This window comes from Miniopterus natalensis, chromosome 14 (genome assembly GCF_054644295.1).
Source record: "Miniopterus natalensis isolate mMinNat1 chromosome 14, mMinNat1.hap1, whole genome shotgun sequence".
NCBI lineage: Eukaryota > Metazoa > Chordata > Mammalia > Chiroptera > Miniopteridae > Miniopterus > Miniopterus natalensis.
The window spans coordinates 51,585,019-51,600,421 of NC_142094.1; the positions used below are offsets into that span (position 1 = coordinate 51,585,019).

General features: G+C 40.4%; 1 protein-coding gene across 1 annotated transcript in view; it reads left to right on the plus strand.

Moving 5' to 3' along the window:
• The window catches only part of ATRNL1 (attractin like 1), a 350,792-nt gene extending 335,887 nt beyond the window's left edge, over positions 1-14,905 (plus strand). Inside the window, exon 29 of the mRNA XM_087823974.1 lies at positions 10,540-14,905. Coding sequence (XP_087680100.1) covers positions 10,540-10,664 — 125 coding nt within the window. The 3' untranslated portion in view covers positions 10,665-14,905. The remainder of the gene's footprint in view (positions 1-10,539) is intronic.
• The last annotated feature ends 498 nt before the right edge of the window (positions 14,906-15,403 follow it).

Here is a 15,403-nt window from a genome sequence, read left to right on the forward strand (position 1 = left end):
CAGTCTCCTTCCTCCTCTGATACGAGACTTACAGTCTCCTGACATGCGTTGTTGGCATCATAGAAACCACACCTAACGAAGCACAAACCACACCCGCTATTACCAGTGTGGTTCCCCCTCTGGCAAAAGTATGTCCAGTCCTTCGCAAGTCCTAAACTAGCAGCAATACACGCACGTGTCTACCGAGAAAGTCCTTGAGGCCAGCCATCCCCGACCTCACGGTGACACTTGCGGCAGCCCCCCCTCCGTCCCCGCTGCCCCTGAGAGAGCAGAGGTCAGGGCGATATCTGGGTCCTCGCTGCCGGCCTGCTGGAGTCATACATCTGTAGAGCCAGAAGTGACCTTAGCAGCCACCTACTCCACCTTCCTCCCAAGAGAAATCACTCAAGGGACATCCTGGAGATCACATCAAGAACAGCTGGGAAGCCACACACTCGGCTGGCTTACAGTTGTCAAGAAATTCAGAGACTATTGGTTGCAAACAAAAATAGGATACACAGGTTGTGAGTAGCCACTGACTGTCTTCTCACAGCGTCTGGATAATCTCGGTCCTGGCCTTCTCCGACCTCTCCAGGCGTTCCTGTCTCTTCATGGGATCCCCTCTTCCATTATCAGCCCTGTCCTTGGTCTTCTCTCCTTACTCTGTTCTTTCTACCAGGGTGGCCTCCCCCACGCCAGTGGCAGAGACTGTTGGTTCTCCACCCAAGATCTGCCCCCTCCCCTCGTGATACCACATCCCTCATGCTAGGGTTCTTCATCTGCCTAGTCCCTCCTCATCTTTCAGGCTTCAGCTCAGAGATCATCTCCACCAGGAATCTTTGACCTCCACACGCATCTCAGAGATCTCACCTCTCTCTGTCTTTCATGCCTTGTGCCTACTTCATAGAATTTGCGTCTGTGCAATTGTTAGCAAACCTAGGAGGCTCCCACCTTCTTGCCCTACCTTGATGCTATTTGGTAATGACCCTTTGAGAACAACCAACTTTAACCACGCTGCCTGCAATATGCCCTCAATATATGTTTATGGATATAACCTGTGTTGTCATCCACTCCTTTCTGCTGCATAAATGGGTAAAATACGCCTCAAAGTCCTGAGGGCAGTGCCTGGCATTCAGTAAGCATTCAATCAATGTTAACACAATAGTTGTTTTTTATATTATTATAATTGTTTCGTTACCATCAGCATTAATGAAGGCCTTCGACAGTAACTGATTTCACGCCTTTACCAATTTTTGTTTTTCTTTGGTTTAAAATCATGTGGTAGTCATTTGTACCAAAGCAGTAGTTTCCTCCTAATGGCTCTAAAGTGAATAGAATGCAAGTCAAGGGATCTGGAGTCCTGGGTTCTGGTCCCTCCTACCACTATCACCAGCTGTATGAGCCTGAGCTAGTTGTTTAATCACTCTGTGCCTCTTTTGGCCATCTGCAAAGCAAGAATAAAAATAGCTTCCTGACCCACTTCCAAGGGAACAGTCTTAAGGAACAACCTAGATAATGAATGTGAAAGCATTTTTAATTCTAAAAAAAAATATGTATAAATGTTAATTATTAGTAGTATTTCCCGTAACCCAAGCAATATCAATATAAACATTCCTTTGTTTAATATTGTCCTTCTATTTTACCATTACCAATTTTAAATATTTTCACATTTTTTAATGAGTGGGGAACACATATAAGTGATCTGTGTCTTCATGAGCAAGTTCTCAATTTTATTACCCAAGACATCAAAATAATTCTGGCTTGAGGACATAATACCTCACTGACAATGTTGCTCTAAAAAATTGATGCTGTCCATGATTCCATGTTTCTATCAAATTTTTCCCTTTATTTGGCCTTCCACATGGTAGGCATCCTAAGTTTTGAATGAATGAGTGAATGCTACTAAAGGATACAGGCAAAATTTTGGGTGCCCAGTGTTTTGTCTACTGCTTCCTATTTGACCTCAAATTTCTCACTCAATGATGCTGCTGACAATCATGATGGACATTTTTTTTAATATATTTTCATTTTCAACTACAGTTGACATTTAATATTATTAGTTTCAGGTATACAGCATAGTGGTTATACAATTATATGATTTATGAAGTGCTCCCCTGGTAATTCTAGTACCTACCTGGCACCATACATAGTTATTACAGTATTATCGACTATATTCCCTATGCTGTACTTTATATCCCCATGACCATTTTATAACTACCAATTTGTTGTGTGTGTGTTTTTAATATATTTTTATTGATTTCAGAGAGAGGAAAGGAGAGAGAGAGAGATAGAAACATCAATGATGAGAGTCATCATTGCCTCCTGCAAGCCCTCCACTGGGGATCAAGCCCATAACCTAGGCATGTGCCCTGACTGGGAATTGAACCTCGATCTAGATCCTAGATCGATGCTCATCCGCTTAGCCATGCCCAGCTAGGCCCAATTTGTACTTCTTAATCCCTTTACCTTTTCACCCATCCCCATATACCCTCCCATTTGGGACCCTCAGTTTGTTTTCTGTATCTATGAATCTTTTTCTGTTTTGTTTGTTTCTTTCTTTACTTTGTTCTTTAGACTCCATATATAAGTAAAATCATATGGTATTTGTCTATCTCTGACTGACTTATTGCACTTGGCATAATACCCTCTAAGTCCATCCATGTGATACTTCCAACTTTGATCTTTTTTTCCCCCAAGATTGCTGTGGCTATTTAGGTTCTTTTGTGGTGTCATATAAGTTTTAGGATTATTTTTTCTAGTTCTGTGAAAAAACGCCATTGGTACTTCGATAGAGATTGCATTGAGTCTGCCAATTGCTTTGGGTAGTATGGATATTTTAATGATGTTAACTCTTCCTATCCATGAACATGGTATATGTTTCTACTTATTTGTATCTTCCTTAATTTCTTTCTTTAATGTCTTATAATTTTCTGAATACAGGTCTTTTTCACCTTTTTGGTTAAATTTATCTCTGGGGTATTTTTGCCACAATTGTAAACGGGATTGTTTTCTCTGATTTCTCTTTCTGATAGTTTATTATCGGTGCATAAAAATGCAACCAAATTCTGAATACTAATTTTGTATCCTGCTACTTTACTGAATTTATTTATCAGTTCTAGCAGATTTTGGCGGCATCTATAGGTTGTTCCATATATAATATTGTGTCAGATGATGGACATTTTTTAGCACTTCCGTGCCAGGCACATTTCTAAGCCCTTTCCACTTAATCATCACAATAACTTGGTCAAAAGAATACACGAGCTTGATCCACTATAACATAAGCTCCATGAAGAACAGAGTCCTTTATGTCTTGTCCGTCTTATTCACTGCTAAATGCTGAAAGGCCAGAGCAGTGCCTAGCATGTGTATAATAGGCACTCAAGAAATAATTGTTGAAGGAACTGATTTGCTCTACAAAGAATTTTTTTGATATTTAGGATTTGGGAGTTTTCTGGACATTTGTGACTTAATTTTGATTTTGTATTAGTAGTAGTAGTAGTAACTGTTTTATAATGGAAGTGATTGACTTTGTGTAATACATCATAAACACAGTTTATAAAATACTGTCACACATAAGCTCATTTAATTTAAAGCAACCAGTGACATTTCACCACCAGAAATGCTAAAGTACAATGTCCCTACCTAATGGAAAATAAATGATTCCTATTATTACAAAACTGCTATAGTTCAATTTCTTCAATGAGCAGTAAGTACTTCAGTTAAATTAAATTAAGGATTATTAAGGCTTAAAATAGGGATTATCATATGTCAAACCTTTTTTTAATTGAAGGAAGATAATACTAGGAGACGTTTTCCTGGTTGGCTTACGAAGAGGGAATATCATGTGGGAATGTATTTAACCACTTTGTAAGGTAGCTGCAAGGCTGATTCTTATAATGTTTGTGGCTCTAAATACCACAAATTTTTTCAAAATAAAACTTTCTAGTATGTGATTAAAATTAGAATTGATAAGATCTAAAAGAAGCTTTACTTGGTAAAAAGCCATGAAGATTTGCATTGAGTAACGACTTGAGATCATAGTGGTCATTACTTACTCTGCACATTCTAACCAATGAGGGAGCAGTTCACATAAAATTTAGGGAGGACTTGGCCATGTTAGAGGAACAGGCATTTGTGTTGCTAGGGTAGGACTGCATTTCCGAGAACTCATACAGTGTGTCTTTAAATGAAATTTTAAAATAGTATCATGTGTTAAAAGCCCAACAAAAATTTAGAACCAGAATACAATTATCCTTACCTAAACATTGACATCCATAGTTGTCACTGGTTTTTAGTAGGTGAAGAGAAATATTTCTTTAGACTTTCAGACAAATGTGACTAGTCCATTTGTCATCCCGGTGTTTTCAGCACTTGAACTATTTCAATTTTTCTTCAACAATGTAACCTTTGGAGTTTTGCCTAATAATGACTTCAGTGGCACTGGCCCTTCCAACAGATAAATTAAAATGGAAATGCATATTTTCTAATTATGCATCCAGCCCCAGTTGCACATTGGCAAGGGTGGACGCACTGAATGTTCAATTAAGTCGGCACAATAGATAGAGTCTGCAGAACATCAGAGTTTCCCAAAGTCACTCTCTTAATCGCGTGAAGGATCGCCAGGACTCTGATTGGTGGTATGTAGCTACAGACAATCAGAAGGAAAAACATTTAAACATCCCAGCATGGTATTTCCATTTAAATCTGATTACTGTGAAATAAAACTGTAGCCATTAAAGGCTTAGAAGAACTACAAATACAAGCCGTAAAAGAAGGCAGATAGTAAATGAGGTAGTAAAGCATTTCGGCGGGGGAAACAGTCCACAGCCCTCACTCAAGGCTTCCCGAGCAGGCTGCGCAATCCGCTGCAGGCCCGGCGCCGTTCCCCGAGCTCCACTTAAACCCGCAATTAACCTTTCACGCCTAATGAAGCTGTTTTCCTGGAAAATTAAAATATATAGTGGGGCCTGCTCTTACACAGACTGGGGAGGAGAGCATGCCAAAATGAATGACTTTTCCAAGGCTTTGTTCAAATGTAAAATGGAAGAGCTATGTTTGTATATAAAGTGAGAGTGTTCTTTCCAAGGCCATTGCGTTTGATGTGCAGTGTTTTATTACTGTACTTATTAATTGTTCTGCATAATTGTAAAAAACACAGCAGTAATTTCATGATTAGATTGTTACTGCCGGAATCTAAGATCACCCTACTTCCATTAGGAAAAAACTAGAGCTTTTCTAAAGGTAACTAAATTCCTGATGTTTCTCCTTGGTGGTTTTCTTCACAAATTTAGCGGTTTAAAAAGGTACAGTCACCATCCAAATATTTAGCTGTTAGACATTTACACTGCATTTTCTTTAGGGCATGCCTACATGTGGTTACGAGAAACAAAGTTCTGAAATCTTAGGAAGAAAATAGTGGGGCTTTTTTGAAGGTTCTGGGTTAAGATCTGATTTCGGTGCATCTTTTACTTATTTACAAAATACCTGTGGTTGCTCTTAGCATCCAATCCGGTGATGGCTCAGTTGTGCCCACATTCTGAAGGGAATCCGCATGGCATGGTGCCAGGGGGATTCGCTTCCTTCCAGGCTGGCCCTGTCCTGGGTGACCCCGAGCAGCCCCCCGTGGGGCTCCACATGAGCAGACACCAGTGTGAACCCCAAGGGACCATGGAAAATGGAACAGGAAACAGAAGATGGTACTTCCTTTCCTATGAGGTTTATAATTCGTATTTCAATAATCTAGATGCCATAGTGTCTGGTATTTAAGAACTACGAGAGCAAAAAGGTAAAACTTACAATAAATATTTCAACCCCCAGCATTTTTATTGAATCTACCGCAGGCTTGGATATAGATCCTGCTCGCCCGCGGCGTCTGTGCATCATCTTGACATGGTAGATGAAATTCCTTTAGACCACCGGCCTGAAATAATGAATTGCTCCCCCAGTTAATTGTATTGCTTTGATAACAAGAACTATGCTAGGCCCAGAGAACACAGTAAGTGGATTTCATCAGATGATTTGTGTGATGTTTTGAAAAATGGTCCTCTGGAGTGACCTGATTTTAATGGGACTCCAAGGGCGCCGGTGGGAGCCACTGCCCAGCATCCTATGGGGAGGAAAGAGGGACTTCCTTCTACAGTGCGGGGACCGTGGGGTCGTCACCAGATAACTGCTCACCCAGAAACAGTTCCCTGGGACAGCTAAACCAGGAGAAAGCATTTGCCTCAAAGGGCAATACAGGGAACTTATTTCTGAGTTGCTTTGAATTAATTGACTCATATTTTTTTAAATCCAGGAAAGATCTCAAGCTATGTTTAGCTCTTCATCACCAGTGTGAAAATAAACCAAGTAACAAGTAAAGGCTATTTGTTCAGAACTTGCTATACATAGCAAGGGAGCCGGCGCCCCAGCTTGCTTGTGTTTTGGCAGAGATCCGAGAGGCGACTGCGTGGGCGCCCTTTAGAATGGAAAGGGGGCGGCTTCGAGTGGGCCTGACTGAGGCTGTTGGCCTGGGGAAGCAGGAGGCAGGCTAATTAGAAGCAGAGCATCCTGTGTGGTTGTTAGAGGTGTGGATTTTCTTTTCTCTGATTGGTCCTCAGGTAGAAGCAGGGACAAAAATTACAGAAGCTGTCAGCTCTTAACCAAGTCCTGGGTATTCGGGGCCCATGGCTACGGGGCTAATAATTTGACTTCGCAATTGTTATTAGAGATGGCAATCTGACTTCCTACAAGTCTGACATGGCAGGTGGGTGTCCTGTGCTGGTTATTGAAGATAAGGGGCTGGCTTCCAGGGCAGGTTGCTGCAGCTGTGGGCCAGGGTTCTGTTTTTACACATGGTCTGGCCATTGCCTATTTGGATATTCAGTCTATCACCAGCATATCAATATTACATTGCGGCAGAAGGGGAGGTAATATTGTCTTTTTGAAAGAGCCACTGACTTGGCTTTTCTTTTTATCAATTAAGAAAATGAGATTCCCTACAATAAAGTATGCTGAAGGGAAATGATAGAAATTACTTTAATTTTTCTTTCTTTTTTAATGAGTCTTCCACACACACTAGGCAATTCGGGAAGACAGGGACCTTATCTCTTGTGTTTACTCTCATGTCCAGGCCCTCTTATAGGTTGAACAAAGACCTAGCAATTTCAGGGTGGTAGTTGTTTAAAGTTCTGCAAATATTAAAATATGAAGAGATGCAAGCACAGTAATAAAATCTTGTGCCCAACAATCTGACAGGTACACACACACACACACACACACACACACACACACAGCTGTTACAATTATTGTGTTACTTGTTAATCAACTTACAGGATCTATAAAGCAGAATAACTCATGGTATGCCACAAGCTGTGTGGTGCAGTAAAATACACATGCTTAAATCTGAATGAAAATTGGGCAAGTGGCGCTCTGAGCACCCTCTGCAAGTCACCTGGTGGGCCCTCAGCTGGCACGGGGGGAGGGATAGAAGGTTTCCTACACTCCCATCGCCATTCATGCCGAATCTGAAATGCAGTTGACTTTCCATTTTCACAGGAAGGGACAAAAAGCTGTCAAATTAAAAATAAGCATGATTTGCAATTCTAGTTGTAAATTAAGAACTGGAGTATGGTTTATGGTTTATGATTTTCAACTGACTGTGTTTCCAAGCTTACAAAGCATTAATAAACCCAGGCTATGTTGTGAGAGATGCTACTTCAATTAGGCTTTGGACTTCAGATACCCCGAAATACAAAGACAGTGACAGTCTCAGATTCGCATAAAATTTCCTGCTTGGCGAGCCCAGCTGTTTACTTCTCGGCCAGCGTGTATTTTCTGCAAGGGAAACCCACAGCCACGTGTAAATGGGAAAGTGTGTGTTTTCCAGGCTCCTTCGGACTAGGCCACGCAACAGCTTAAGGAGTAATGTGAGCTCATGTTTGGAGCCGCGATCGTTGAAATGAGTGTAAGTGGTCTCTGTCCACATTAAGGGAGGTACACACATGCTGTTTGTCATCTTTGGCTGCCTCTGGATAAGACGGTGCCAGGGGTGGAATAACAGGAGATAGTAAATTACGGCGGGAGCATGCTGGCAGATCTGTGGGAACTGGGGGGCCTGTCTGAACAGAACTTTGGGTTAGCACAGCCACGGTCAGTCGTTTTCTCTTAAATGATGTGCTTCAGCTCCCTCCCTTAACGAAATAACCAAGTATTTCCTGTAGCAGAATAAGTGGTTGAAACACCTGTGTTGGACATTCAAGTTCGTATGTGCTTTTCAAAGGTCAAGAAAGCGATTTTTATTTAAACTTTGACCCTTTGACCTTGCCCTGTCTCTGAGAAATTCAGGATCATATGTAATATCCTGAAAGAGTACATTATTTAACAGCAACCCTTAAAAGGTAAATATGGAAGATTGTTAGCTAAGCCGGTGATAGCTGTGATTTTTTTAATCCCTTCCCTCTAACACCATCAATTTCTCCGTCTCCATAAATACCTTCCCTTCTGTTTTCAAATGCACTTGAGGCTCCCTTTTTCCTCTAAAAAAATACATGTACTCAGATAATTGTATACATCCGCATATATTTCACTTGGCCCTGCTGATTTCCCTATACACCAGCTTAGAATAAATTGACCCACAGGAATAAAAGAATTTAATGGCACGTTACATAGAATAAGGTCCAAAAGTGAGGCCTTCTGACGGCAGCACATTGAGGTGCCTGTGAGGTCTCAGGTTGGTTCAGCTCAATCTGGAGTTAAGCCCCCAAGACCTTGCAGAAGACAGTCTGACCTCTCAGTTTAGTGTGTTGATTTGGTACATTTTGTTTTACTCAAGAATTATAGGGAACTCAACAGAAACTAAAATGATTCGCATGTAGCTATGATGAACCAGAGTATCTGCTTGAGCCACTGCTTTTACAAATTTAGGAAATTCTTTACTATCCCTGAACATCTTACCAAATGTTCCTGTCCATCAATGGACAACGCTATGTAACTCAACAGTATTTTTTTATTGCCCATGAGAGCTATGGGTCCCTTTGGTGTTTGATATTCTACTGATAATACTCAAGGTCATTTTCTTATATTTAAGATAATAGCTGAATTTCTACAGGTTATCTTTCTTCCATGTCCAACTTGTGCATAGCACAACTTTATCCCTGGGATGCTTGCTTTCTTCTTCTTAAAACCAGTTTAAGAAAATGAAAAGATAAGCTGCAGACTGGGAGAAAATATCTACAAAACACATATCTAGTAAAGGACTGGCATCCAAAATTTAGAAGAAATTTCTTAAAACAACAATAAGAAAACAAATAGCGCCATTAAAAATGGCAGGTACCTCACCAAAGAAGATATGCATATAACAAAAAAGCATATGAAAAGATGCTCAACATAATGTTACTAGGGAATTAATAATTAAAAGCACCATGAAACAGCTGCATACCTTTTAGAATGGCTAAAATCCAAGACACTGACACCACCAAATGCTGACAGAGATGTGGCGCAGCATCCGTTGCTGGTGGGAATGCAAAATGGCACCCACTTTGGAAAGACAGTTTGGTGGTTTCTTTCAAAACTGAAACAGGCTTACCATTTGCCTTGAGGATCATGAGCCTAGGCATTTGTGAATTAAAAACTGTTCACACAAAAACTTGCACATGGATGTTTATGGCAGCTTTATTCATAATTGGCAAAAAAAATGGGAGCAATCATGATGCCCTTCAATGGATAAACAAACCTAAACAAACGGTGGTCCATCTATACAATGGATTATTATTCAGCGATAAAAAGAAATGAGCAATTGAGCCAAAAAAAAAAGATATGATGGAACTTAAAGGCTTACGTCTAAGTGAAATAGGACAGTCTGACAAGGCTTATATTTTACTATTTCGCTGATCTGACATTCTGGAAAAGGCAAAACTCTAGAGATATTTTTTTAAAAATCAGTGACTACCAGAGGCCCAGGAGAAGGGGAGGAATATATTGATAAAGTGCGGGGGATTGTTAGGGCAGAGAAACTGTTCTGTATGACACTATCATGGTGAATGTGCGGCATTATGCATTTGTCAAAACCCATAGAGCTATTCAACGCAAAGTGTGGACCCTGATGTAAACTATGGACTTTAGTTGATAATCATGTATCAATATTGGTTTAATTTTTTATAAACCTAAAACTACCCTAAAATTTTTAAAAGAACTTTTAGTGCGGTGACCTTTGTTCCACACGGAAGAAAACCAATAGTAACACTGGAAAGTCCTTTTATGCCCAGAGCAAGCCTGTGTTGAGACACAGAAACCAGGCTGTGGGGCACATCCACGACTGGCTGTGATATTGTATAACGCACCGAATTTGATTGTCTGAAGTCAGAGCCAGTTCACTTTGTTAGATCCTTGCTCTCTCTGTGTTAGGTTCAAATGACCCAGTTAAGAAACTCTGTAAGTAACGGGTGACCTACTCGATAACTTCCAACAGCTAAGTGTTTGATGACTGATTGTAAAGCAGTGAAGCTAAGGGGTACGCCACCACTGTCGCCATCCTAGAAAGATCTAACCAAACATTTAAGGGCCTTGTTCTTTGTCTTCCAGGCCTTGCGATCGCCAGTGCCCTAGTAGATATTTCACAGCAGAAGCCTTCGGATAGTAAAGACAAGACATCAGGAGCCCGAAACCGAAAGCACCACCTCTCAACGCGCCAAGGAACTTGTGTCTGAGAAACGGGGAGCCCTCCTGGATCCTTTGTGCTGTTTCACCTTGTGTGTGGCTTCCGTTAAGGCTGGTCTGTGGCCTCGAGTTTTGTGGAGGCAAAACTCTGTGTGTTCCCAGGACCCAAGTACAGTTCCCTCCAAGTGGGCAGTGACCCAAGTGGCCAAAGAATGTTCATGAGTTTTCTAGAAGTAACAGTATTGAAGGTCATGGGTGATAAAGTCAGTTTTTTCGACTCTCCTAGGCTTATCCTAGATAAACTTTAAATTACTCTGGAAAAAGATGTATATTGTTTCTTAATGCAGATGAAAAATATGTAATTCGTATAAACCCAACTGTTTATATCCCAAGACATTAAAGAAAGACATTTTGTAATGACTGAATGATGAGAACTGTACAGTTTTTGCCTCCTAAGCAAACTTAAATCACTTGTATATGAACAGGAAATGAACAGATTGCAATGGCTTTAAATGCTGTTTTCTCTCACTGTACCTGTAAATGCAAGATTTTGGTTTAGTAGGGCGTAGGCGATGTCTTTAAATATCTCACATGACGGTATCATACCCAAGTCAGTTTGAGAATGTGACTATTTTCCACCTAACTGGAATGCAGACCCAAATGAGTCCATTTGGGTGGATGGCAGGTGCAGCTCCACAGGTTTATCAGAATCCTGAGTGAAGAGGGCCTTCCCCTCGCCCATGCCAACTGCCTAACTCATTGTCGAAGCAGATGGAGCATGGGAAAGCCCGTCCAGCAATCCGTTTGCCATCCTTCCCAGCGCGGCCTCCAATACCACGAATCCGGAAAGAGCTACAACAATGATTTTACAGCGCGCCAGCTTCCCCTTGAACGTGGTCATTTTTTAATTGCCAAGGAACCATTGGCTCAGACCAACATGATCCATCTGCATTTTTAGAACTAATCATCTTCTTTTGACCATCTCCTAGCTGCTAGATTTTATCTACCTTTACAAATGTGATGAAAGGTATTTTAGAGCGGCACCCCCCTGACTTATACTATGGCCCAGGTTCCCTCCTGCCAACTCTCTCTCTGAGAACACAAGCAAGAAGCGCGGAGCTGGCGAGCACCTACAGAATTCTTATTCCAACACGAACTCATCAGTGTCATGAGAGAAAGTCTCCAGTGTGAAAATTAATTGGTTATTGCCCCTCTTCAGCCTGTTCTCAATGACTCAAAACTCTGAACTATGGCCCAAAGGAAAAGTGATGTAAAACAGCTTGCACATTGGAACATAGGATCATTTGTGTCCTAAACTTGACCATGGTTCAGGAGAACTCGGTAGCATTACAGATCTTGTTGGGAATGATAGGTCGCTAACTTCAGGGTGACTACAAGGTATTTGTGGGGAACGCTGAGAGGTACCCAAAGCTGCTTTATACGATCTAGTTTTGTTCCATCTGAAAGTCACTGAAATGTCATTGATGTTTAGAACTACGTATGTACTTCTCACGGCCTTTGGATTTCTGGAAGGTGACGACACTTTACTGTTTACAGCTAATGCATAGTTACTTGCATGCTCTGGTTGTGCGGTAGTGGGACACGACACTGTTGTGATTAAAAAAATGTTGATTTTATAATGCCATTTATACATAGTCAGCTTAATTTGATGAGGGTCGAATGTAATATATATCAGGAATGATCATACACTATGTAGTTGCATCGTATATAAGATTGTTAGGTTGCATCTAACCATGACTATGTCCTTATTTTAATAATTAGGCATTTATGAGTTATAGTATATATTCCTTATGTTGGCATGATATTTTGCTATTTCCCATGCTAAGAATGAGATTAATTCTTACAGTAATTTTTATCTATGGCCTGTGGGGGGTATTTTTGGTTTTGGGTTTTTGTTTTTTGTTTTTTTGAGGGGAGGGAGTAGAGCTGGTTTTTATCTCCCTGTGATATTTTCTCTTAAAAAAAAAAAAAGTGAACCGAGTTTGTAAATGTCCCCTAAAAACAATCAAACAATTTTATTGGCTTCTTTTTGGACCCTTTAAATGTTAGTTTTTCTCCTGGAAAAATAAACCGACAAAACTGGTGATTACAAAAAATGTAATCATTTAAAAATAAAATGATTGCCCAATTTGTGTAATTCTCTAACGATTGTCAAGAGAGAAAGCTTAAGTAACAAAAACATACAAAGTTGTATGCAAAATCTATTTCAGCTTTATTTTTAGAGTCTAAGCAAACAGTATTACTGTGAAAGAATTGTCAAGCTTCATCCACCTCGAATCCCATCAGGTTCTTAAAACTTGAAATTTGAGTTTTAGAGAATTATGGGACGCAATGCAATGTTAAAGGCATACTGTACCTTCCTGGGCCAAATACTGCTAACTTCGTGACTAATTATGCAATGTTTTCTCAACTTATCAAAGCTTTTTACTGGCAATAAAATTCTTCACCCTCGGGTGCAATGGATTGAAAAGACCTTAGGGATAATCACTTTGAATGTGTTGTGTTATTTGTTTTCCCCCCACGTCGCAACAATTTTAATTTTGTATGCTTTGGTGTTTTGGGTTTTTTTTTAACCAAAGCACAAGTATGTAGAAACTCTTCAAGAAGTTAGCAAGTAAATGACTGATTCTCTTGAAAATTTATCCTAACGGAATTCTGTGTGTAGCAGTTTAGAATGACTTTGAAAAATTCTTTAGGATTTATCATTCTTCCATGTATGAAAATTTTGGGTTAAATAGAATGGAATTTTAAAAATTAACCTGGGGACACTATTTGGACACAACTAGAGAATGCTTATTGAAAGATTGCACAAGTTTACAGATTGATCTAGTAAATATTAAGAGGATTGGGATTCTTGTAACTGCTTTTCAATGGAAATTTATCCTAGGGATACACATAGAAGGAAAATGTGTGCCATATACTAATGTATTATGTTCACTAGGAAAACTTGAAATGGGACGTATTTCAATGTAATCGATACTCACGGTACTTCCCAACATCTCATTTTCTTTGGTCCCAGTAAGACAGTGCGACTATGTGGTGGTTGTCCCACTGCAGGGTCACTCAGGGTGCAGGCTGGCGGATGGGCCTGAGAACAGAGGTTGGAACCAGCTTTAGAGCTGTGTGCTGCTGGGCGAGTTTGAACCCTCGAAGCCTCAGACTTTTCACCTGTGAGGGGAGGTGGTGGTGCCCACTTGGCAGAACTGTTGGGAGCCTAGAAGGAAGCAAACATAAAGCTCCCACAGCAATGCAGCGCAGCTGCTGTTAGCAATCATGGGGCCACCAGGCCACTCTTTTTCTACCCATTGTTTTAAGGACCCATCTCTTCACTTTTCACCCATCTTGTCACCATAGGGGAAAGCCAGGCAGGTTTTTGCAAATGAAGATTTCATGAAAATCTTAAGTTCCTCTATTTCTGGGATATAGAAGTTTCTCAAGAACTACTTTGATATTTGGGTCAAGAGAGGATTTGAGTCTTTAAAATTATATGCTGTTTTAGTGCAGAGTATTTTTTATAATTACTACTTGATGATATTTAGACAGAAACATCAATTGCCACTTTCACTTTCAAATTGGGCAAAAACAGATCAATCCTTACACTGGGTTGTCATACATGGTATATCTTTTTTTTTTCCATTGGACATAAAAGTATGATTTGAAAAGTAGTTTATATAAAGGGTTTTAAAAATTAAAACTGATCAAATGAATCAATTCTACCCACATACACTTTTTTAAAAGATTAACTTCGAAAGTCCATTTCCCATTTCACTAGGCAGGCGTGGAACTTGATCATAAGAACAGCCTGGGTCGCTGCAGATTCCTACCTTTTCTCTAGAGATTAAGATGCGGAAGGACTGGACTGGACCCTGGAGATTAATATGCTTAATAAGCACCTCAGATTCTTACCATGAGGCAAATTAGGGAAACTGCCCTGGGCCAAAGAGCTGCTTTCCTCAACAGTTAGAATTTCTTTAAGTAATGAATGATCACTCTAATTCAAAAGGCTTTAAGTATTTTTCAAAGGACTATAAGCCATCTGGTTGGTGTTACAGTGGTGTCTTCATTATAGTGTACATTTAACATTTTAGTTTTCTCTAATTTTTTTAAATCAAGAATTAGAACCATATCAGTGTATATGTATACAGGCGTGCATGTCAGTGTTAAAACGGACTGTGTAAAAGTTCAGATCTGCTCTAAAAAGTGAACATTTTATGACGTCATGTGCTACTCATCAGTTTAATTACTGAAATAAAAACATTGGACCTCCCAATCCCCACTGCCAAATGCAGTTTTGTTGTTATTTTTTTTTTTTTTCCCTTTCAAGGGCATACAGGAAAAAAAGCACTCAACCCTTGAAAAAGCCTCACCCCACCTTCTAAGGCTTGGTTGTAAAATTTGTTACTGAATTCCACATTCAAAATACATTTTCCCTCTTTCCTGTGCCCCCGACTTCTGTTGGCTTTTCCGACACGACTCGGGACAGCGCCCCGAGCGCCCTGCGTGTCCCCGAGAGGAGGAAACACCGCGCCCGAGAGGCCCGGCCCCCGGCCGACTGCTGGGCTCCTTAGACGGGGTCCTGTCCGGGGACACACTCGGGTTTCAACGTGAACTCAAAGGCCAACTTTCTCTAACGCCTTGGGCCAGTCGTCTAAAGCATTTTTAGGTGAACAGGGATAAAAACGACCACCTATCTCACCCATGTTGTGATGAGTTTCTGTTGTCGCAGTGGGAAACGAATCAGAGTTAAATGTCTTCTCCTTTTACCTTG